Source organism: Hesperophylax consimilis, chromosome 8, assembly GCF_061612785.1.
Source record: "Hesperophylax consimilis isolate HC1 chromosome 8, BYU_Hcon_1.0, whole genome shotgun sequence".
NCBI classification, from domain to species: Eukaryota; Metazoa; Arthropoda; class Insecta; order Trichoptera; family Limnephilidae; genus Hesperophylax; species Hesperophylax consimilis.
Genome location: NC_142843.1, coordinates 27,686,905 through 27,713,644, shown reverse-complemented (window position 1 = coordinate 27,713,644; position 26,740 = coordinate 27,686,905). Strand labels below are relative to the sequence as shown.

The 26,740-nt window shown below is 34.2% G+C and overlaps 1 protein-coding gene across 4 annotated transcripts in view; it reads left to right on the top strand.

Moving 5' to 3' along the window:
* osp (myosin phosphatase Rho interacting protein outspread) overlaps positions 1-26,740 on the top strand; it is a 394,176-nt gene that overhangs the window by 227,527 nt on the left and 139,909 nt on the right. For all 4 annotated transcript variants that reach the window (XM_089634040.1, XM_089634042.1, XM_089634041.1 and 1 more), the window contains exon 3: positions 15,422-15,487. In XM_089634040.1, coding sequence (XP_089490166.1) covers positions 15,422-15,487 — 66 coding nt within the window. The remainder of the gene's footprint in view (positions 1-15,421; positions 15,488-26,740) is intronic.

Sequence of the window (26,740 nt, the reverse complement as noted above, 5' to 3'; positions counted from 1 at the left end):
TAAATATATGTTAAGTATGTTTGCCAAATAAAGTTTTTTTTTATGTTTCTAAATGTACTAGCACACATGAGACGATATGAGCTAACATAATAAATAAGAAATGCATTATTAGGCTGCTTATGTCATGGCTGTCAAAGGGAACACGGAACTTAGTTGGTAGCTCCGTAATTAAAATGACCCCCTCTCCTTTATACGGCGGAGAGGGGGACGCATAACTTTTCAAATATCGCGTCGGGAGCGGTTACGTAAAATAAATTCGGTTAGCGAAGTTCAGAACCACACTTATAGCGCGTTATCTTTTTACGTGTGTCGGGTCTGTATGGGATTGTATGGCGAGCGCTATTGTGCTTTATATTATCTGTTGATGTGAGCTTTGCGTGTGGCAGCACCATCACTCTACCGTTCTACTATAATAACACACATACATTATCACATTATTACTCACCAATCAGTCGATTACACATTTTGGGAAATGAACATGCCAACATCGGCGACATTTATTTCTTAAAATTAGCGCAATATAAACATGCACTCAAAAATTATTTTTCCATAATGTAATTTTATATACGCAATATGGACATGTTGAAATGAAATGATGATATTTCTCATTGTTCTTTTTTTGTTATTTTTGGTTGTGATACACAAAATAATTGTATGTTATTTTTAAGTTTAAAACTACTATAATGAAATAATATTATTTTTCTTACTTTGTACTCTATTATATGTTTATTTATAAAAGGCAGTATAGCCGTTTATGTATTTAAAATAAAAATAAAATTAATAATCAATAAGTGACAATGAATTTTACGCTGGGATACAGGGTGTCCGGAGATAAAGTGTACAAACTTCGGGAGTAATGTGCACAAACTTGCACTACATGATTGTACAAGTTAAAAACAAAGATTTTTTTCAAATTTCAACCTTTTAAGGTAGTTTTCATGTACAAAAATTGAATTGTTTTTATGCCGAAAATAATATTCTTCTATAGAAAAATATTCTTGTATGAAAAAAAAGCTACGTAATTTCGAAAAAAGTTATCCTTTTTCTTCTACCGTCACGTGAAATCATCTCCCGAAGTTTGCGCTCTTTACCCCCGGACACCATGTGTATAACCAATGGAATTAAATAATAATATTAATTGCAGTTAACTTTCAATATGTCGGTTATACCTAATATAGTAATTATATTATCATTTCTTACGTTCATAATCTCTTCTTATTCGTACTCGACGACATAAAAAAACAACGTGAAAACCATACACGGAGCATTTTAATGTTTTTCTTAATTTTATCGTAATAATTTCACGCAGTTTATTGCTTCTTTAACAGCGGCCGTAATACATCGCTTACCGCGTTGTTTTGCCTTTGTCAATTTTATTTTTATGTACATAAAGTACGGTTCCCACGACGTTTGATATTGTCGGTCGTTCGGAAAACCTACACAGTATTGCTATAAATGTTTAATGTGCCTTGGAGAAAACAGAAGCTGATTATTGGTCGGTTAACCACTCTTTCTGTTGGCCTTTATAATTTCTATTTATGTTTACAAAGTGAAATCTTCAATAATACCCGGAATGCTAATATTGCGTACTCCGAGGTGAGAGACACTCGGTCTCGTTTTTCTTTTTTTTTGTACATTACCTGTTTATTTATATTACACGGTATGAGAAATAACATTTACTTATGATATTTATATTTTTAATTTAGTCATTTTTCAGACTTTTATGTGCATTCCAGTACCTTCATGTCTAGCTGCGTAATCATGTAGAGATTGTGGAGACCGCTACAGTAAACGAGTTCCCGTGTGTTTTTTTTCTAATAAACTGATTTTTTTCTAATGAAAAGTTTCATGACATGTTTAAACAAAAGGTATAACACGCTTGTTAGATTGTAGGATGTTTCTAATGAATTTCCTATACTGGCACTCTGTTGGTTGAAAAATCTCTAAATAGTATAAAATAAAGTCGCGTCTGTCTGTACACTTAGTTCTTCTAAATGAAGCAACGAATTTTGATAGGATTTTTACTATCATTTAGAAAATTTCTTCCGGAAGGTTTATTTATATATTACATGCATATTATATGTATAAAAAGTAAAGAATATCGATGTTTTATAATGAATTCGTAAAAATATTTTAATTTAATATTATTTTAATATTTTCGGGCGCTTACATTACTTAAAAGATACATCAAAATAATGTACTATGTAACTATGATTTAAGATTTTCACGGCCAAAAGTATTTTTGCTATTTGTTTTTGGGGTATTATGCCGTGTTGCGCTAACTCCTTCTTTAGCCAACGTTTCGGACAGCATTGCAGTGTCCATCATCAGGGCAGATGTGTTATTTAATGTTACAATAACACATCTGCCCTGATGATGGACACTGCAATGCTGTCCGAAACGTTGGCTAAAGAAGGAGTTAGCGCAACACGGCATAATACCCCAAAAACAAATAGCAAAAATACTATGTAACTGTATATCTCAAAAAGGCCTACAGAAAAGTCCGTGATGGTATTTGTCTATCTCCTAAGGATAACCCTCAGCAATACCGGGTACACGTCAGATAATTAATAATGTACAACACGAAAATGAAATTAGCTCAGTACGCATCAGTTTAGATTTATATCATGACTTGCTGTCGTTACTTAAAAATCATGTTTAACAACAGAAGTCATTCACTTCAAACATGCAATATTTTCTTTTCCACAATGGCATTCTTGTTTGTAGAAAGTATACGTCAGTGCTAAAGCATTCATTTCTCATTTCCTTCCATTACTACTTTAAAATACTACGCATATTGTTCTTTCACTTCCATGGAAACCTCTTGGTATTTATTGTAATAAACATGATTCGTTTCTACGTAATAAATAAACGATAAACATACATACTGCATGTACACAATCATCATAACTTTATTTTATCATTAGGCTGAGACTGAGGCCAATTGATGATACGCAAGTGTATGAGAGAATAAGTCAGTAAGGTAAAGAAACTAAATATAAATATATACCAGAATAGCAGAAGGGTACTATGTACCTGTAAGTAGTGTTGAGTACCTCATACAAGATGCGCTACGAATGTCCCATACAAAAACATCAAATGTTCCGCCACCTCTCAAAATATATTTGTGACTTTAACACTTTTCTTTGTATTACTGCAAAATGTTTTGTGTTTAAACAAATATTTTGTTATTTTTGTAACTTCAAAGGTTTTGAAGTGGTATTATTACCACATTGTTACATTTCGCTTGTATGCGATATTTTTGTATTTAAGCCATATAAGAAAATATTTTTTCATCGTACAAGATTGTAGTTCCTTTTTGGCTCTTTCACACCTCACAACGTTCCTCATTTGAGGTGGGATATTTTTAAACCTCATTTCAGTATTTGAGTAATACAAACAATTTCACACCTCATATCGTACCTCATTTGAGGCGGGATACTTTAAAACTTCATTTCAGTATTTAAGTAACATATACAATTTCACACCTCACACCGCACCTCATTTGAGGTGGGATACTTCTAAACCTCATTTCAGTATTTGAGTAACACATACAATTTCATTTTGAAATCGTGTCCTACCTAACAATACCTATAAATGTAGGAGCTCCGTTGCGGCGGAATGGTGTGATGTTTCTATTGCATTCTCATCATTCAATCATTAGCTTCCTGTCAGTATCTCTTGTTTCGTAAGAAAAATTATCTCGTGATTAAGAAATTGTTATTTCCTTGTTATCAAAAATTTCAAGTTCTTCATATGAATTCTGATGTTATTCTATTAAAAACAATTTCCACGCTGCAATAAATCAACGCGGATGTTCCAGCTGAACATTCACTGCACGAAGACAAGAATATAACTTATAAATTGAATCCTCCGACCTTGGGACTCTGCACGAAATACCAAAGGCATGTTCGCTGTTGGTCCATCCTCAGTCAGCGCCGGTAGAGCGCCGCCCATCTCGCGGCTCGATAACGTAATTAATGAAGCGAAATTAAATAACTTATATTCGACCGTATTAAGACTGCGCACGATTACTCTGGGAACGAAAAATGACAGAGCTGAATCGGCAAATAAAACGAGTGGGTAGGATTTAATGGCCTTCTGATTAAAGAAACCTTATTTACAAATTGTATAAATGATGAGGCATGAATTTGAAATGCATTCTTGTGGGTGGAGGTACCGTATGCGTATTTATTAAAGAAGTTTTGAACAAGGTTGCAGGAAAATCGAGAAATACATATAATTAACTGTATTTTAATGATTGTTGCTCTCTTTTTATTCCTTCATCACCGGTGCACAGCCGAGAGGTACGCCAAACGCGTGCTCAATATTTGTACACAATTTGATTGGAACGGGTCGATCGTAAGACTCATTCTTCTGCAGAATGATTTGTCAGCCTTAGTCCTCCCTTCGCCCCTTTCATTCCTGACAAGAACCCTTTACACAGCTTCGCCAAATATTTATTTATTATAAACGTACTGCTGGTCTTTTACATATATGTGTACTTAACGTGATATAATGCTTGATACAGAGTCACAGAAGTTTTTTAAAGTTTAGATAACTAAATTTATATAAGATAAAAAGAGAAAGAAAAAATCATACAAATAATATAAAATAACGATATTCACAACATATTATAATCTACAAGAAAATTAAAAAAATATTCGCAATCGCTCTTTAAATATGCTACAAAAAATGTCATTCAGGTATCTCTTGAATACAGGCAAACTTATATTAAATATGTCGATATTTGAGGTGAATTTGTTTCCAAGTGTATGAAAGGGAGAAATAGGTGCATGTATGTGGTAGTTGAATGAAATGAAATGAATGAAATCTCAGGGCCTACCTGTGTGGAAGTTGTTAAATCTATCAAATCTCTCGACCAATCAAGTGTCTCTCTCTCTCTCTCTTCCCACGCTATTAGTATATTTTCCACATGAATATTTGCTTACTTCCCATTGAACATTTGTTTATGTGTGAAGATTAATACAACTTCGGTGCCTTTCCATGAGAAAGGGTCACTTCAAAAGAATCGTATACAAGTACATTTATCTTTTGTTATTTTTGTTATTTTATTGATTTATTGTGAAAAACAGTATAATCCATTTACATTTCACAAATAACAGTTTATAAATTACAGTTTATAATAAATAATAAGTAAGTACATACATTTATTTGCATGGGTAAGTACATCAATACTATCTGATTAACCAGATTTGTTAAATAGTATGCTTATTGCCGTCTTAAATTCTCTTTGGTTCAAATTGAAAATGTCAATCACAGAAGAAATGTGATTTAACAAAGTAGTTATTCTCCCCAAAGGCATGATCATTGGTAGGTTGGTCCTGCCCCTTGGAAAAATAAATAATCTGTGCTGTCTAGCTCTGATGAAATTATCAGGGACATAAAAAGAAATTCGTTCCAGAATATCTGGATTGCAAATGTGCCCATTTAGCAGCTTGTGCGCCACTAACACCATTGCAATATTTCTCCTAACGTCTAGACGTTCTATCCCCAGCATTCCAGCAAGAAAATCAGAGGGATACAATAAAGGGTAATATCCGAACTCTCGCATGTAGAGGTATCGCATAAACTTTTTTTGCACCTTTTCTACATCGTTTGAGTAAAGGGCATCTTCGGGTCCCCATATTATCGATCCACTCTCAAGAATGCTGCGAACCAGAGTAAAATAAAGCATTTTTATGACTGCCGTATTCGTAAAAGATTTAGAATTACATATAACAAAACCCAGCATTCGCATTGCAGAGTTGCACACCGAATCGATATGAGTTCGAAAAGTCAGACGCGTGTCAAAAGTGATTCCTAAATCCTTCGTTATCGAAATATGTTTTAGAGAGGTACCAGACATTTTATAGTTAAAATATAAAGTACGCTTTGCCCTTGTAATGCACATAATTGTACACTTACTACTGTTAAAATGAAGTTTATTTTGATGACTCCACTCTACTATACCGTCGATATCGATTTGTAGACGAATGGAGTCTTCATTTGTCGTTATACAGGTGTATAGTTTAATGTCATCCGCAAATAACAAAAATTTTACAAATCTTATAAACATCCCTATGTCATTAATAAACAATAAAAATAATAGTGGTCCTAAATTAGACCCTTGAGGGACCCCAGAATTTGTGGCGTAGAGTTTCGATGTGAACTGCCCGTAAACAACGTATTGTTTTCTGTTAGACAGATAATTATGAAAGAACAAAAGCAGCATGTATGAGAAGCCGAAGCTTTCAAGTTTATTCAGTAATATGTGGTGATCTACTTTGTCAAAAGCTTTCGCAAAATCATTATATGAGACATCTACTTGTTCGTTGTTGTCCAATATATTTGAGACGTAATCCGTAAATACCATTAAGTTGGTCGTTGTAGACCTGCCCTCTCTAAACCCATGCTGCTGGTTTATGAGAAAAGGTTCTACTTTATAGTATATACGTTTTTGTATTACGAGTTCAAATAATTTGGCCGGTGCTGAAAGAATTGCCACAGGTCTGTAATTAGATACACATGATTTATCGCCGTTTTTGTGTAAGGGCGTGACCTTTGAGATTTTCCAACGGTCGGGGAACTTACCGGAGTTAAGTGAAATATTAAAGATATGTAAAAGCGGTACCATTAACGGATCTGCATATCCCTTCAGGACAATTGTGTTAATAAAATCTGGTCCAACAGATTTTTTTGGTTTTAGTTTTTTAATTGCAGCTACGTAATCATTTTTATTTACACTTAAAATTTCAACATTTTGAGCTAGTGAAGAGTAACCGCCTGGGGTGTATGAGTCAAATTCTTCACTATGTTCGCTATAGACTGACTTAAAGAAATTCGCAAATGCTTCCGGAATATCGGGCCCAGTATGAGTACTTGCGTAAGTTTAATCCCACTCTGGCAATCACGTATCCATATCTCGGAATCAACTTGGCTCTCGGTGCGTGCGATGCCTCGTGAATATGTCTGTATCATTAGGATATCAATGTCGATCGTATGGCCTTTCGATGCCTTCTTCTCAATCTAAACTTTTACGCTTTGCTAGTCGATTTCTGATATCCATTATTGGCGATCATTAATGTTGTCTAAGTTTGTTGTTTCTTGACGCGATAGAGTTCAGCGCACCTTTTTGAATTATAGGCTAGGTTGTAAATTATCATAAGTGATATGTTGAACATCTGAAGAAAAATCGCATGCTACCACTTACGAAGGTAATAAGGGAAGCGTTTTTTTTTAAATCTAATGCAATTTCGTCAGTAATTATTTACCTTGAGAATGTTTGTGTACATTCAATTTAAATACGAGTGTACAATAGAATCATTTTAAACATATTATTTTCTAACCAATTTGAACCACTGTCGGTGTGCACAAATAAATTCAAATGATGATTCGCTTGATTCAAAATTAAATTGTATTTTATGACCCATGATTGTGTAAGTAAGGTGTTTTTTCAATATGAAATAATTTTTAATGTAACATTTATAAAATTATGAAAACAGGATAAATCACTACTCAGAAGGATTCACTACTAAATATGATGATTCATTGAGAATCTGTATTTTTAAAATTATTGTGGTTTTAATAATACAAGTGCGTCCTATAATCGCTTAAAATTTATTTAAATTATTGTGAATACTGCTCATTGAAACAGTTTCGCAAAATAAATAGTAGGTATATTCTTTATTGAGTTTCTTGAAATTTTCAAGACATTGCTCGAACGCATTATCCCTTTGGAGGTGTAAATATTATCAAAGCTTTATACTTAGCCTCCACACTGAGATTCCCCCTGGATTCACTTACCTGGCTACATGATATACACATCACTGGGTAATTTATTTGCACTGTTACTAAGCACGCCAACACACGTTGAACAACATAAGATATATTGCAATATTTTAAACCGAATGTTAATGCTCGTATCTATCTTTCCTTGGACGGTTTATTTGCGGGCATCGAATTAGGAAATATAGGATTAAAAAACAATTATCTTATTTATCGTTGGCACCGAATGATTCATGTGCTCAATTAGTTTGACCTAATTGGAGTTGTTAGACAGTTTAATACTTTTCATTTATCTCTCTTCGTGTATTATATTACCCCACAAATCCACTTCAAGTGATTGCCGCGGTGTTTGATCGCCTATCTTGACGTCTATAGATAAAATAAAATGTTTGTTTATTCGTGTAAAACAATTCGATGGAGTGATAAATATGTGCCTAATAAAACCCCGAATCTTTCCCCCTTCCGTTGGTCTATTAAGAAAGGAGTTGCGCCAGAAACTAAAAGTTGAAACAGGTGACTAATCCTCAATTTATTACTAAACAACTGATTTGCCCAGCGTGATATATAAATGACCTTTAGATTTTTATAGTAAATTTGCCTGCGTCAATCCCAACAATGAATAGATTCGACTTGAGTAACCCAAGTCTTATTGAACTCGCTGCTCACGTTGCGGCCGTTCACCTGCCGAGGTATGGATATTTTGAAGGTGATTAATAATATACCTGGCGTCGATGTATCATCTCCTATTATTGCGATTATGATTGTTCGATTAAACTGGCATATTGAGACGTGTCATTTGCACAAGCCACAAACCGAGATATCAGAATACAATAATTCTCTTCGCATCTTGAATGCTCGCTTCATACGAATATTATGTATAGCGTTACTTTTTAATCCGATTGTACCTGTTCAACAAGTAACTTGTTCATGTGCTTTAACTTGCTTCACCTTCTTCTGAGAATATTTTTTTGCTAACCTCAATAAACCTGCTTCTACGGAATATAGTTTTCGTGTTTTTGCAGTGTTTATCAATGAATTAAAAATCTTTTTTCGTAATCTTTAAAGTTTGTTGATTGTGTAAAAAAATGTTTTCGACATTTTCGTATATAAAATACTCAAACAAGTACCGGTAAACAATTAGAACACAAATTTTAAAATGATGAACTCGACAGGCGTACGTTAACTGATAATATTCTTGGAAGTAGCGGGGTGAGTGCCAGAACCGTGATGTATACCATAATATCAGACTGTGCACTCTGCACTCTGCACAATGAACAGTGCGCAAGGAGACACTGTGCGATGGTTTACGCTTGTCTGCATAATGTAGGTACTCGGGTTTTCGTACGAGCGGGTTGTTTAAATCTGTTTGAACTTGCATTAGTTGGATAAACAGCGAACCCGACCATGCATCGATTCTTCGAAACTACAAGATAAACACAACGCTGAGTTGAACCGAACACATACTTTTGACCTTAAACGCAGGAATGCCCGCGATGTTTTTCAAACCATTGACATCCCATGAGGACGGACTCGGCGGGTACTTAGTGCCTACTGAAGGCTGTACGCTGTACACTGTGCTGTGTGGATGCTGCCCAGTATACCCGAGGCATTCCCTCCTAATATGGGCCGGCCTGAGCCTGCGCTGACATTCCTCCGTTGTAAGCTAATGTAGGTCGGTTATACCCTCGACTATCCAGATTATGCTCTTTCAAGGATGGAGCTTGATCTGTCTCAAGGACTTGCTTTGTTTGTAGCGAAGCGAAGATTAGCTTTTAAAAAATCTTTTTTCTGGTGACAATCGGGCTTTCCAAGTACAACTCAGCTCTTGCATCTCGTTCTGGTGATAATCAATTATTTATCAATGGCATTTACAAAATTCATATTATATAATATGAATATATATATTATCCATTGACATTGAAATTGACAGTCGAGCTTTTGAAGTGAATGTAGCTTTTATTTTATTTATTATTATTTGTCCTCATACATACTGTTTACAGGTACATATATGATGAGTGCAAATAACACAAAAATGTTCCTGATATAAAACATGGTAGTACAGTGTAAAATAATCAGTAACTGTATGTAAATTGTTACGTAGTAATAATTAAACACTAGGAGAATGTGTGCTGAGGTGTTCGCAAGTTTTTGATCAAGTGTTATTTTTTATTACGTTAGTAGCAGTTAAATAACATATAAACATAGTAACAATGTATTGAAAAGAAAAGAAAAGGTTTATTTATATGGTATACATGTAGGTGTGTAGAATTGTAGCGGTATAATGTAGGCACGTTACTTGATCCTTAAAAGCTTTTACAGGCATGCGAAATTCTTAATAAAGTCTTAACAAAGCTGTAAAATGATATATTTGTAATGTATCTCTCTTCTGCTGTAACGATTCGTTATAAGTCATTTATAAGCCCTGTGATTAATGTTTCTGTTGTATTTGCACCACTGCCAGCACTGAACATATAATACAAGCTAGAAGTGTCCTTGTTGTTTTGAAAGAAACCCACTGTAGCCACGACTTAGTAGGTACCTTTTGTTTGTAGCCCATTTAGCATTTGATTTTTAAGCACGTAATGGTCTTTCGTATCACGAAACACGCCCACATTGCATTTCTTGTGTTCTTCTTTACTCTGTGACTAGCTGACGTGTACCCGGCGTTCCTGGGGGTTATCCTTACTAGATAGATATATGTCATCGCGGACTTTTAAAGATATAAAATTCCGTAGTACATTATTTTGATGTATCTCACAAGGTTTAGCTAGCGTTAGCGACGTAAGTGACCGAAAATATTTTTTTACGACTTGATTACAAAACATCGACTTTTCTCTACTTACTATAAATATAATATGCATGTATTATATATATATAAACCTTCCGGAAAAGATTCTCTAAAGGATAGTGAAAACCCTATCAAAATACGTTGTGTAGTTTAGAAGAACTATGCGCACAAACAGATAAATGCCGATAGCGACTTTATTTCATACCATTTAAAGATTTGCGCTCATTTCTTGCATCCGATACTTTATTTTTTAATTATTTACTGAAACATAAATAATATTGTTTTTGAAAATAAACCGATATGAATCATTTTTAACAGCTGTTCGAAATTACTTATGTCAGACAACGTAATTGGCTGAACACATGTTCGATAATAATGAATTCAATGACCTATTTGAATTACTCGAACAAAGTATAAATATTTGTGTCCCACGTCTACTTCACACGGCACAATTTTCGCAATATAAATATTTACATTCATTTTCGATCGATAAAGTGTAATACAAAATCTTAAAACGGTTTTATTCTGGAGTCATTATTTATTATTTTCTTTTTAATGTATTTTTCTAAACTGTATTAAGTATTGATGTATGTTTCATGTGAGTTTTCTCTTAGCGTAGCGGTTGGATATAAATTAAATCGAAATTGTTTAAAGTTAACTGTTTAAAATTGCAACATTATATGCTCGGTGCGTTTTGTCCCGGATATATTTATTCGGCTAACTCGCCTCGTTTCGTATTTAAAACATTCAAGAATACTTCCAGGTTTTACGTTAATTATTTCTCGTATTGTTTCTCTATAAAAGTGGCATATTCGAATATTTGTATCTAAATGGATTGTATATTCGGGTAGGTAATCCGTCCAATACTTTTATTATCTCCAATCATCAAACATACTAATTTCGACTGTGAGTCTGTCGGTGATTGTACATAATTCTGGTTCTGACGACTCATTCGAACACTTGCTTCATTCACACATCGTCTCATACATACTCTTCTATTATTTTGATTCTTGACATGGCCCGACTTATTTGGTTCACTTGATCGTGCCATGTCTTCCTCGGGCTTCCCTACTTTTTCTAACATTCACATTCGCGTTATATATCCTCAAGTGACATTTTCTATATTGGAACGGATTGTTTCAAGAATTCAGACAAGCGGTAAAGTACTTACCTATAAGTCGAGAGAATACAAAACAAATTATAGTAATATGTAAAAAAGAAAAAAGTTCAATAAATAAAAATGTTATATAATACATGGTGTCCGGGTGTAAGTGCGTTTACTTCAAGGGTAATTTTCATGATAGTTACAAGTAAAAGAAAAAATAGGTTTTTGAAATTCCAACATTGTAAAGTTAATTAAGTTAATTATTTGAGTTGAATGTTTGTATGGTAAAATAAATATTCTTCTACTAGCCGTACTCCGCACGCGTTGCTGTGACCCAGTATGTCTCTACAGATAGAGAAAAAAATATCGCGTGTTTTTTACGTCCAACAGATTTTATATTTATATTTTTATAAAATGTAGAAAAATATTTATAAATTTAAAAATTAACAATAAAATTTATAAAAATGTTACTCATCTTTTTTTTTCTACCATCATGTAGAATCATTTCCCAAAGTTAGTGCACTTTACCCTCGGACACCCTGTATTAGAACAGAAAATTATTTTAATTGTCATTTTCAAAATTGGAACTGATAATTTAATAATTCAGACTATCCCTTGATGTTTCAAGGGTCTCAGCTAGATCTTTATCTCTATTATACTAAAATAAAGTTGCTATCCGCGTCAGTTTGTTTGTGCGCTTGGTTCTTCGAAACTACTCAATTTGATAAGGTTTTCACCATCATTTACGAAAGTTTATATTTAAAATACATGCATATTATATTTATAGAAAGTATAGAAAAATCTATCAACGCCGGGTACACGTCAACTAGTATCGAATAAAACTGTTTTTTATAACTTGTAATTATTGTCTCTTTCTTTTTTGTGTATTCGGTTGTTGGTTAGAGGACTAAGCAAATATATTTTAAGGAGTTACTTATTTGATTATCATAAAATACCACCAGTCTTTATTAAGATTTCCAATGTTTCGACGGTCGAGGTAACAGAATTTTAGTTTGTTCAATCAATTAGCGAAGGCGGTGGTTTTAATGTGTAGACCTTAACAAGCATTCCGTCCGCAAAGTAAGTGTAAATTGCAAAGTATTTACTTACAAATACAATTCTTTTTTTATGCTTACGTACTCTTTCACTTATACTTATTGTGAAATTCAAACAAAGTCGTTTGAATTTCACAACAAGTACCTACTTTCATCGTTATTGTACATAACTCACACATAACTTACACCAATCCTGAAAAATTCACATCTAGACGCCGATAACTTAGGTAATTATCGGCCCGTTTCAAACTTACCATTTATTTCAAAAATCCTGGAGAAAATTGCTGCCGCACAAATAACCAGTCACTTGAATTCAAATAAATTATTCGCAAAACGTCAATCTGCGTACAGAAAGTTCCACTCAACTGAAACCGGACTACTTCGTATGCTATCAGACATAACGCTGGCCGTAGAGTCAGGTAAGTTATCACTTATCTCACTCCTAGACATGAGTGCAGCGTTTGACACGATTGATCATGAATTCCTCATTAGGAGATTAGAGGAAACATTTGGTTTGAATTCCGACATGAAAAATTGGCTGGTATCCTATTTATCCAATCGCTTACAAGCCGTGAGGGTTGGAAATAAATTGTCCAACTTCGCAACACTTTCTTCAGGGGTACCCCAGGGATCCGTTTTGGGTCCACTTCTCTTCATCCTTTTTACATATGATATCGCCAAAATAATCGAGTCATTTGATCTCTTGTCTCACTGCTACGCTGACGATCAGCAAGTTTATTTTTACTGCGCTCCAAATGAAATCAATAGTCTCAAGATCCGTATAACTGAATGTCTAGAAGCAATAACTCGTTGGATGTCTTCAAACAAGCTGAAGCTCAATCCATCTAAGACTGAGTTCCTCTGGGTAGCCACAAACAAACGTCAACATTTCATAGACAATTCACCTATTACTATTTCCGGCAGCGATATCATCCCAAAAACAACAGTCAAACTTCTCGGTGTCAATTTAGATTCAGACTTTTCGTTTAAAAGTCAAATAAATAGGACTGTAAGCACCGGTTTTTTTCACCTAAGACAACTCAAGTCTGTCCGAAGAAACCTTCCTTCAGAAGCAAAAAAACTACTTATCAACTCTTACGTAGTCTCACGTCTCGATTACTGCAACGGCATTTATGCCAGCCTTCCAAAATATCAAATTGACAAACTTCAATCAGTGTTTAATGGAGCAGCACGGCTCATAACCGGGGTTTCAAAATATTCGCACATTTCAGAACACCTTCGTAACCTTCACTGGCTCAAGTGCCCTGAAAGAATCCAGTACAAACTGTGCTGGATGGTGATTAAATCCATCAATGAAATGGCCCCACCCTACATCTCTGAACTATGCTTCCCGGAAAACACTGGTCTGAGGCAGTCAACGCTTAGATCAGCAACATCAGCAGCTGTAGGCAGACTGATAGAACCTATGCGCAAGCCAAATACTAAGTTTGGTGATCGCGCTTTCGGAGTATCTGGGCCGAAGGCTTGGAATAAACTCCCTCCGGAACTAATATCCATAACAAGTCCAACAGAATTCAGGTCTAAACTAAAAACTTACCTTTTTAAGTTGTCGTACCTTTAAATTAAATATACCAATCCTAAGAGAAAGTCCAGTTATATTCAATTTTTCAATTAAGTCCTAAACCCTGTATCTAAATTTCGCCAATAAACAATTAGATAATGTTAATTAAGTGTTAATCTCAAGTGACCTACCAGGTAAGTATTGAACTGTATATTTTCTCCATAAATAGTTAAGTAATAACACTGTAGAAATGTATTACAAGTTTGTACAGCGCCCTTGAGGTGTTTTTGCACAAAAACGGCGCTATAAAAGTCATCCAGGTATTATTATTATTTATTATTATTATTATTAACTCGTTCGTTTTCATTTTACATAACGAATTTTGATCTGTCAGTTTTCGTTTTCTCCCCGTCTTACAAAATTCCTCAACGTTATTCTTGGTCCCCTGCTACCAAGAATAGCATAGAATAACAGTACATATAGGCACATAAGTAGAATAACAGTACTTATGTGCCTATATGTACTGTTATTCTATACCAAGAATAGCATAGAATAACAGTACATATAGGCACATAAGCCCTGCCTTCACTACTTTACTCGCATACAAATATTAAAATTTATAAAAAATATGATTTGCCATAATATATTTATCTACACTTTCAAAAGATTTCACTTTAATATAAAGTATCAAATGCAGAACCTAAACGAAACATGCAAACGACTACACGTCATATTAAAAAAATGCTGTCTTCATTCAGCACAAAAATGTGTATGTGTTTTTAATACTCACTCAAGTGACGACTCATTTGTATTAGTGTGGAAAAAGGCCGTGCCTTTTGGTACACATCTCAAATTTAATAATCGCTGCCATCTATTGGTATCTTTCTTAATTCGTACAACATTACTAATTAAAAAATTCGAACAAAATGTGGAACGCTATATTTGTAATCGGCTTGTAATGTATATACTGAAACATCCTTAGCGGAAACATACCACGACTGTGGAATTTTTTTATTTTATATCGATAGTTTGATATTTTTCGTATTGCCTGTCCTGATTAAAAACTCTGTAAACGCCACCATTTGGTAGGATCATCTATTAATGAATATTTTAAATAATATTGCAAATTTGCCACAAATTATAATATTTTGTTTTCTTTACAGAGATGGCAGAGAAGATGGTTTGTCTTATACGACGACGGAGAGCTGACATATTCCTTGGACGAACACGTAAGTTTTTTTTTACTTTCTTTTTGATTTTTTTATTATTTTTAAATTCCTTGAAGTGGGAATCATTTAAATTTAGTTATTTTAAATGTACTATTCTTTATAGCAAATTTATAGCAAAAGAACGGCATTCTATGCGCCTCACAATTTTTTACCTCTTAATGGTGTTAAAAATATTGCCTGTCTATTACAGACTTAAGGACGAGTTGTTTCGGAGAAATTGAACAATTCATCAAATTTTAACGTTCATTTTCGGGTTCTGTGAAAGTCCTATTCAAGTTCTGTTATTATATCATTATAGACTAGTTGTTTGACTGAACTGAAATAATAACAGAACTTGAAAAATCTTTCACAGAACCCGAAAATGAACTTTGAAATTTGATGAATTGTTCAAATTCTCCGAAACAACCCCCACCTTAGAGGTCCTCTGTTTTTGGTTAGGGGAAAAATTGTTTCTAAAACTTGAACTAAAAGTTATTAATTATTAATATTCGACAGCCCTGGTAAAGGTCGAGTACTAGCAAAACCTTCTCGGCACCTAAATTTTCATTTATTGTGATTTTAAAGCAAATCTTACCTTTTTGATTTACCTACGAGTTTTTTGTACGTCACAAATATACAAAGTGTATTTGACGTTCTAGATATACGCCAACTTTACATAAAAAAAACACCATTAAATTACATTTTGACCATTATAAAACAAATTTAAACAAACATAAAATATCAATGATAGCTTACAAAAAACATAAAAACTCCGACGGTAAATACAAGCTTTGAACAGACACCAGGTAACAAAAAATAGGTTAAAAATTAATTAAAGAACAAAAAAGGCAATATTACAAACAAATATAACGTAAAATAATAAAACATGTATCCGTAATACACACTTACAATACATTTTTCACTAACGTAACCGTACATCATAATATTTGCCATTTTTTCATTGCCTCCTTTATTGCTGTATTTTATTTCATCTCAGTTTTATATTTATTTAATTTATTATTATCTTTTTATTAAATTATAAAATGGTGGCCTCAGCACGGGCAAAGTACCCAGTAAGGCCCACATTATCACATAATGTATGAAAATACATAATATTATTACATCAATAAATAAATAAAATTAAAAAAATACATATATATATTTATAAATAAATATATGAAAAGATATAAATGTAGGTATGTATGATGCGAATCCTACATAAATTTTCTATTGTCATCTCAACCAATCCAAAGTAGTACATAAATATATCTGTAATATTTTTTGTAAAGCTTCGGTAAACGGCGACAAGTGGCTAACTAATATTTTTTTCTAAATTGAGTTTTTAATAATCAAGTGTTCTTTATAATGAATCAATTAGGAAAAAAGGGTAAAATGATTATTAAATTCCACCAAATTCAGTACCAAAGTAATCAAAAATGGTCGACATATTTTTAAATCAAATTAATCACTGCTCATTCAAATATTTTTGTCGCTTCCACGATAACTATATAACAGAGACAATTCAACACACTTTTAAAAAGTGATATAAAGTCATTAGAAACGATGAAATTTTTTTTTAACCTAACCTAACATAACCTAACTTAACCCAGTTAATAAAGTTTTTGTTTCATCACTTTCCATGACTTTATATGACTTTTTAAAGATGTGATGATTTATCCGATCACCATTTTTGTCCATAGGTACTTATTTGCCAATACTTGATAATCTATTTTTAAATTAGTTGATTTTCATTATAAATGTCTATCCTGACGAAAAAAATCATTTTTTTGAATGTTTAAAACCATTGATTATGTGATGTTAAATGATTTATTGTATTTAAAGTAAAATGAGGCCACAAAGTGATTTTATAATTTTTCACTTGTAGGTATATATATATGTATACACTTTGTGGGTATACATAATTATAATAATTAAAATAAAATAAAATAACTGTGTTTGAATACCACTTTATTGTATATATTTATAACTAACCGGTTTCAGTTCAACCCGAACCTTCATATTGAAGAAGTGAGAGTATTTTTACCAACGACATAGTACCTACATTGTAAAGAACGCTTGATTATTAAAACCTCAATTTGAAAAATTGTTTGTTAACTTGTCGCTCTTAACCAACGATGTTTTATTAATGTTTTTCCTTAGCTTTAGATAAACTCAGCCTTGATGTATTGATAACTTTTTATCAGTGATAGAAAAAATATTCGTAGTTGAGTTATTAATCAATTATGAAATACTAGTTTTTTTTCTACGTTAGTTAGTATTAAGTTATTTAATATTTTAAGCCGATTTGTCCATAATTCGCTTAGCATAAATTCAAATAAGATTACATAGGATTTAGCGGGTTGTCTTATCTCTCGGTCATAAGGATATTCTCACGATCGGTGTCACAACAACCGGTTTGTAATCTGACAATAGGGCAGCGTACACTTAGTTTATCAACGTTCATAATATATTATTATTGTTAATATTTTATCGCAATCCCTTAGAAGACACGTGTTATCTATAGAAAATACTAATGGAGGCGGCATCCATTTATAAGTCTAAATATTTCTTTAATTATCTTTGTTTATTTACTTTACTATGTGAAAGCCTTGTATGATTCGTACAACTTGGCAGTAAACATCTCTACATGCTTTATTGATAGCAGCCTCTCTAAATTATTTACCTTGGCATTTTTTTTCGCTTGTGCTGAAATCGAACCGGCAACCTCCCGACTCAAGAGTGAAATGCTTCGGCATCTTCTATTAGCGTCGGCTATTAATTTGAACCACAAATATGTACCACAGATAAAGTATTATTATACAGGTGCCAAGTACAAATCTTTAGTAAAGTTTAACTGGCAATAAAAAAAACACCAAAAGCTTTAAATTCTGTTTCAATGATAATAACAACTTTAAAATCTTTGTTTTAATGACATTGAACGTTTCGTTAATAGGCTACCTAAAATAAAATACATGTAACCCAATATCTTTATGATGTTTATGTATTCAGGTAAATTTATTTTTTTATTCATAGCGTTTTTATTTTATTTCGGTATTATCTTCAATATACGAACTGCGCCATTGCGGTTTAAATAACATTTTTATGAATATCTAGTTAGAGAGTGTACTTTTATTAAGCCATTAATCAGAACGGACGCCGTAGGGCCGGAATTTGATCAAACAGTAACGAAGTGAGTACATAATACTGTTCAGATCGGAAGAAAATGCAAAACGGTTTCACTAGAATGTAACGGTTCACTGTTTTGAAATTAAACCGTATCATCAGCCCGTGGAATTTATCAATTTTCTCTAAACAGAAGTTACCATACGTAGATGGTTCAATCGTAGAGGTATGGTTTATTGTCAAATTGATACGAAGTTGCGGATTATTTTAGCTACTTAGTAGTGAAACTAAATGTTTTTTGCACAAAAATTATATTAAATAGAAAGGTTGGGAATTCAAAATTCCACAAAATTTGCAACCGCCAGTAAGCTTAAGTGCTTCTTTCGTCGCACCGTGTGGGCGTCTCGTATTATTTGTTGCTTTTGATTTATTAAATTATAAATGATATTATTAGAGTAAAGTTGTGCTGCCCGGCGCAGAGGTGTAGGCTTATTAGATACCTATTTGAATAATTCAATCGCTATTCCGGCTTGTCAGGGGGATATCTTCTCGATCTCGACATCGAGAGCGGCGATCGCGCGCCTTCGGGCGTATTCCATCTTTCTGGGCCATGTTTTGTGTCTAATTCGGCGGAAAATTTATACCGCCTACACGATATTTCGAAACTCAGTAAGTTTTTTTGTCTTTATATCAATCACGGAATTCGCACTCGAGAACAAGACCTGTCTTCGAGCAAAACACATTCGATCTTCAAACGGCCCCGGCCAGTTCATTCCTCGTGCTCGGCCGCCTCACGTGGCGACCGCTGGTGCTGGCCGCTGGGGGCGGGCCCCTCACGACAGTCGCTATCAATCGCATAAATTCCTCGATTCGATTATGAACTCTTATGTTAAATCGAACGTAACTAATAACTGACTTGATTCATTTCTCATGCTTTAGAGGAAGTCGATTCTACACGGCGAGCTTTTCCCCGATTGCGAAATTCCTAGTTAAGTTACAGATTGACGTCTTTACATCTTAAAGACGTTGAGATTTACATAAGGCATGTATTTATATAGAAATGTTTGCTGAAGTATCTCATGATTTCAGTATTTTCCTTTAGCTATTTGACTTGTAAAACCCATAAGTGCGTGTAGTAAGATAGACAAACAAATACACGGCGGCGCAGCCAATAATAACTATGGTCCCAAAGCTAGATGCCTCTGAGTTGGTTAGCTGAGAAGACGCCGGACCTCAGATCCGCTGGATTGTAATTACGATATTCCCAAAGTTAGACGTCTCCGAGTCCGTTGGCTGGAAGACGCTGGACTTCGGAATCGCTGGTTTATAATTACGATATTCCCAAAGTTAGACCCCTCCGACTTCGTTGGGTGGGAAGACGCCGGACTTCGGAATCGCTGGTTTATAATTACAATATTCCCAAAGTTAGACGCCTCCGAGTCCGTTCGCTGGGAAGACGCCGGTCCTCGGACCCGCTGGATTGTAATTACACGCCTCTCAAGTTTATTCCGATACCTGCCATTAAGTTCCATTCAGATGCTAATGAACCTCCCGCCGTCCGCCCGATGTCCGATGCCCGATCCACCACTAGGCCGAGTCTCGCTCACTATATGCCGAAATTTAACTCACGTGGATTGATCTTTCGTCAAATTCGAGGCGGTTGATCGAACGGTCCGTTTATCGGTTTGTTCAAAGTGCGACTAACAATTAAGCCGTGTTAAGATTAACTTGAGTTAGTGGCCGGTTAAAACAGGTTGATGCGGAGTTTGAGACAGAATCTTGAAACAGAAACCCATCTGTGCTGTATCAAATGTTCGGAAGAGCAGCTCGATCGAAATGAGAACCAATCCCGATTACTCAATAATCAATATAGCGAGCTTAATGCTTTGTATCTTTTAGCTTCATTTCGTATTTCGGCTTCTTCCCAAGTTCACAACGACAGTTAAAACACCGAGGATTTTGAATTATGTTGTTCCTGCTGAGATTGTTCTGGATCTTTTTCCTCGGTGGATTCCATTTGTTCTCCTCTTGTAAAACGTCTCTGTTTGGTCACTCGCAGTCTAATTCGCGTTGCTCGCTCGTGACTGGAAGTGACGTAACGCCACACGACAGACGGACACGAGAGGAACGCGAGATGGATATGAAGCTGAACGCATTGACTTATCGCCTCGGCATCTAATGGTACAATATACACCAAAACAGGAATCCAAACACGTAACTGTATTGCTGCACTGGCATCGAGTGGCTTATGTCAAACTACTCAATAAGAAAACGTTGAGATTCCAATCGCTCTTCCATACGGAATATTGTTAGTCCACTCGTTTATTATTATTCATTCAGTTTTCATTCGAGAAAATACTGCTGCGTGTTATGCATTCTTTTTGTAATCAATTTTCATTGCATAAAACTCGTAATAAAACGTAAATATTTTCTGTATGCCTTTCTAACATAAAATGTTATTATTTATTATGAAATAAGCTAAACACCTAGCTGGTCTAGTTTTCAAAACTGTCTGGTTATGATTTACAAAAATTGTATTTCATTACTTGAAAAAACGTTATGAAACGTCAGATACGAATGCATGCCTAATATCGATCAGGTCAAAAACCCGATCATGCAAAGGTGAACGTGCTACTTGAAGTGGGTGATACAGTTTTTGTTTATTACGATTAACGAAATATCCGCTCGTTAGATAGTAATTATTTACACATCAAATTATAGGTGAATTGTTGTGATAACATTACTCAAATTATATGCCCGATCTCGGAGCGTGGCTTAGTTTCCTGTCGTCATATTTCGAAAGTCGCTTTATTCTTTGATGTCTTTTTAATAACAGTTATTATGTAGCATTTAATTTGAAAGAGTTTTAATTTGCACATCTCACAGCTTTGTTTGTTACACCTCGCTTTAGGAATGCTTTGATTATCAAAAATTAATAAACATACTGCCAGTTAATTGAAGACAATCGTAACAATGATGCAAATATTTCTTGAAGAATGCAAAGCCAAACATAACTAGGTTGTTGTGAATTTTAAAAGGATATGCTCGTCTTCAAACCATAAAACAACCGCATACCGATTTGATTGTCTTCCAAAAGAAAACAAAGCACGATCGTTTTGAAAACATTCCCGTTGTTGCATCAAAGCCACCAAAGGTTCACTTCCTCGTGTTTGGGCTAACCGATCCGATTAAACTCCGCGTGTAATTCAATGATCCGTATTAAATGACTACGCGTTTGGAGTGCGGATCACACACGACTCGGCAACAGCACCGTACAGTATATTGTACCTGTACAGTGCACCTCACGTTGGCAATGTGAATCTGACCTTATGACCACATTATTAGTCGGGAATACCATTTGAACCAATTAGACAATCCGAGCGGGCGATTTGTACTACGTTCGGTGGTCACGTTGGGCGAAGTACCCGCGAGGACGTGGTCGAGGCGAACATGAGAATACAATATGGAATAGTCAAATTATATAACGGCATGTTAAAGGATGCACGTCGTAAGGTTATAATCAACTAATATCTCTTTGGCTTTGCGGTTCTAAAGCAAGACCTCCTATGAGAATAATTTATTACGGGTTCAATTTTTGTGGAAATTATGAATTGCGTGCGAAAGGAATATGAAGTGAGTCAAAATAACTGTAAGGAAATTTGTAAACTTGATGTTATGAGATATTATATCGCCTTTTCTTCCATTATTAATTTTTTTTCAAATTTTCGTTTGTTTCAAATTTTCATTTGTTTTATTTATTGATTTAATTTTAGTTATTTGTACATTTAAGTTTACAAATGACTAATTAATTTGTTACATATAAATATTATTATATGTAACAAATTAATCAGTCATTACATATAAATATTATTATTATACTATTTCTTTTCTTGCTTGATGTGGCTCCTACACAACATCTTGAACTTTTCAATAGGGGCAGACTTAATTTTTTATTAAAGTTTCATATTTTATTATTTCATATATTTCATTTATATATTTCATTTCATATTAAAGTTTCATATTTTAATTCTGTATTTTAGCTTTCCTCTAACCCGAACACGAATCATTCACATCCATCCCTCTGTCCTTTTGCATACACATTGGTTTGTGCAATTTCAGGAAATTCAGTATTCTTCCTTCGGTCAGTGAACTTTGCAATCGATATTGCAAAGCCATGGCGAAAAGGACTACAATTAAAAATCAACCGAAAATACCGAAAATACTGAAAATTAACAAATGTATTTTTATTCGGAGATTCGTCTACCTCTTTCAAAAGCTCCATTCTCCTTATACTTAAATGGACGAATCAAAATCCTTCTGAATTCGATTAATCTGCAAGTCTTAAAAGACCCCTGCTAAAACGAGAATAAAACAAGATTCGTAATTAATTTTAACATGATCACTTCTCAGGATGTCTCCCCGGAATATCTTTACCATAAAGAATCCTCTTGAATCTACAAATAATAATTTCTGTTCACTACACCTATACAGGGTGACTGGTAATTGATACAAAATAATTAATGATTATCTATGGTTTGATCGACCAATTGCTTCCAGGTGACTTGCTAGTGATGGTGGGGCACATTCAACCAAAAAAGTACATGTGAACATTTTTAATTTCTCGACCAGATGGTAAAAATGGATAAAAAAATACGACTAATTGGTTATATAACGCGCAAGGCGTGATTTTAAGTAGGTACTAGTTCCCAGACCTTGTAGGGAGTAGGTCTATATTTAAGAATTATGATGATGTTTTCTTTAATTACGGCATCCGTGGTTGAGGAGTAAGATTTTCGACTGGGAATACGGAGGTCGCGGGAATGACTGCCTCCGTGGTCGAGGGGTAAGGCTCCCGACTAGCAATACTGAGGTCGAAGGATCAAATCCCGGCGTGCGAGAGTAAATTGTATTTGATTAATTTGCGTTATTTCCTAATTTACTTATTTGAAATAATAAATAGTATATTTGTGGCACTTTCCAAAGTGGAAGATACTGTCAGTGTCGCCCTGATTGTTTGTTTACCAGATCTGAATAGCCAGGTATATCCCCACCTTCAACTCCCCCATCTCCTTCCCCTCTCCACTAGACGGTTGGGAGGCGTTGGGACCGAGGGCTTGTGCGTTATTCAGATAAAAATTAAGAAAATCCGAGATTAGCAGAAGCAATTATTTTAGCTTATATTTTCTGAGCAAGTAATGGGTACATATACCAAATAAAATCTACTGGTTTCATTGAGCATTTTATTTATTTTATTTTTATCTAAACTCCCGTAGGGCTTTTACATATAATAATATACATCTTTATTTGTTTTAGTTATACAGATTACACAAAAAATCAGTGTAAGCAAAATATAGGTTACATAAAATATGAGTTTAAAAAATATAGGTATGATAGAGTACAAATAAGTGAAACAAAAAATAGAAATTTTGCATTGACCGTTTGTTAATTCACTATTTATAATGTTATTTGTTTCCGTTTTGTCCTTATTTCTATAATATTTAAAGTTTAAATATTTCGTATCAAGTACCAGTTACCCTGTACAAACTATTCCAGTGGACGTTCACGGTCGTCCGGGTTGTTGATTTACTCGTTATTCTTACAGCTTTCAATTTATCGGACGAGCCCGGCATGTTCAATGTTCGTCAACTTTACTTTTTGTGGTAAATAATCAATAAGTGCAAACATTTGTGCAATGTTGAATCATTTCTCTACCCACACATAGTGTCTAAAATTTGAATTTATCTTTAAATTATTTATATTCTACGATTCAAGGGCTAAATGCTCTCGCCTTCACCCAGGGTATCGATTCTCCAATCCAGGCTGCTCGCATTCGCCGTTGAAAGTACATACATTGGTCGACATTCTTATTTTTGAGTGCCGTTGAAGGTACATAGGTACTTACAATCGCAAAACGTCAAAAGACATTCCATTCGAATCGAATGGAATGATTCCGTCGAGAATCGAGACCCTGGTGAAAGACCACCACTCGAATATAACTTTGCGAAAAAAACTTAATTTTAAACTTAAAATTCCTACTTTTTCTTAACATATGGCATCTTATTTTTAAGTGAATATTTTTTTGGAATAACTTAATGAGTAACACCTCAAATTGTAATATGTAATCATTGTATGCAATATTAGCGACACAAACGAAAATTTGAAACTAAAATATATTAAAAAGATTCGGTCGCATCAAGAAATTGAACCCAAGACCTCAGCCTTGCTGGGGCTTTACGATAGCAGTCAATAAAATATGCGTTAATTAAATAAATATAATGTTGGTATTTTTTATTCTAAGTATGATACAGTTAAATATGACCGAAAGGGACAGGGTCGACTTAGCTCAGTGGCAGAGCAAAACCTCGGCAAGGCTGAGGTCCTGTGTTCAATTACACTTGCTTTCACGTTGTAATTAGCGTCAGTTAGGTAGGTACCTATTTGATTGTTGATCAACCAATCGCGTTATATGTGGATATGTGCTTTGTTTCATGTCAAAGCTTATTTTTCAGCAGAATCTAAAAAATTGTGGAATCGGAATAAAATTGTGAAATCGAAATGTAATTGTTGAATCGGAATAAAGTTGTGGAATCGAAATAAAATTGTGGAATCAAAATAAAATTGTGGAATCGGAATAAAATTGTGGAATCGGATTTTTTTTATGAATTTTGTGATTTTAGAGTACATACCCATGAAATAAATCCAACGATGGTTTACGCTATCTTTAAAAACGTAAGTTTAAAAAGTGCAAAAAAATGCACTAGAGAGATAGTTATACCTGCCTGTCATTTTTTTTTCGATGAAGCAAACACTTCGTAATGTGACATTATATATTAAATGGAAAAACACGATTTGTAATACACTACTTTTTTAATGAATTAATAACTTACAGCCAACCAGTTTTCGCTTATCTCAGTCAGTTATTAATTCAATAGAAAGGTGGTGTATTACAGAGTATGTTTTTTCATTTAATATATTATTTATTTCTCCCGACTAATGTTAATCATTAAATTATTAGTCTCCCACCTAGGCTAGACGATGATTCCGTAGATTTACGACGCGTGTAAAATTGCCTGATGAAGTCCTTTCCCGGGCTGGTGCGTGGAAGGTCGACCTCAGCGCGGCTGATCGGCTCTCGGATGATCCCCTCGGGGAGCTGAGGCAAGCGGCCTCGGACTGATCGAAACACGCCACCCGGCTGAGGTCACACGAGAGGAGCGAACACAGGATCTAGACAAATTGGCCACATTCATTTAAAAACACTGATATCATATTTTTTTAGTATTTCATGGAAACTTTTTGCGTGCGAGACAACCTGAAAATTTCGGTTACTTGGTATCTCAGTGAGGGGTTAGGCTCACAGGGGCCTAACTACAAAAACTGGTGTTTTGAGTAAAACTTGTTTTCGGTAATGCCATAATCATATTTATTAGTGACACGAAGCTCTATCTCGTACATACAGCCGTTTAAGATACACTGTTGGGCATATCAGTTGGTCATACATTTGGGTATATGAGCATTCCAACCTTTATTTGCGTTTATCTCAAAACTATATTTTTTGATAGGCCCCTGTGATCCTAAACCCCTGTCAAGACTGTCCTGCAATTCAATACATTTGTGAAAAAGTGATAGGTATTATAGTCATCAAAGGTGTTAAAAAATTTAAAAAAGGCATATAAACCTAATTTAACTCGACCCTTATTTCACATAGAAAATCGTAAGAAAGAGATATTGAATTTTAAAAAAATATATTTCATCTTATTCAATAATTGTACCTTCGGGAGGTGAGCTCTGGCGTTTTGTAATTTTCACAGATCACAGATGCCTGTATTAAGACCTAGACCGATGCAACTTCTACTTTTTTTCCTACTCTACTTTATGCTAATTGCTCTCAATGTGATTTGTTTCATTATTTTTTTTATTATGAAGCTTTAAAAAGCCATTTTATTTAACCGTTATAAAATTAGAAGCGAATTTAAAATAGTTTTTTCCGCTTTTATAATTCGTTTTTCAGGAGAAACCTAGTAGTAAAAGTAAAAACAATTTTTTTTGCTTTATAATATATTTCACAAAAATTTGCGCACTGCAAAATATCATGCTGTTCAACATATTTTGGATATTTTTTTAAAGAAGTTATGTTTTCTAATCATAAAT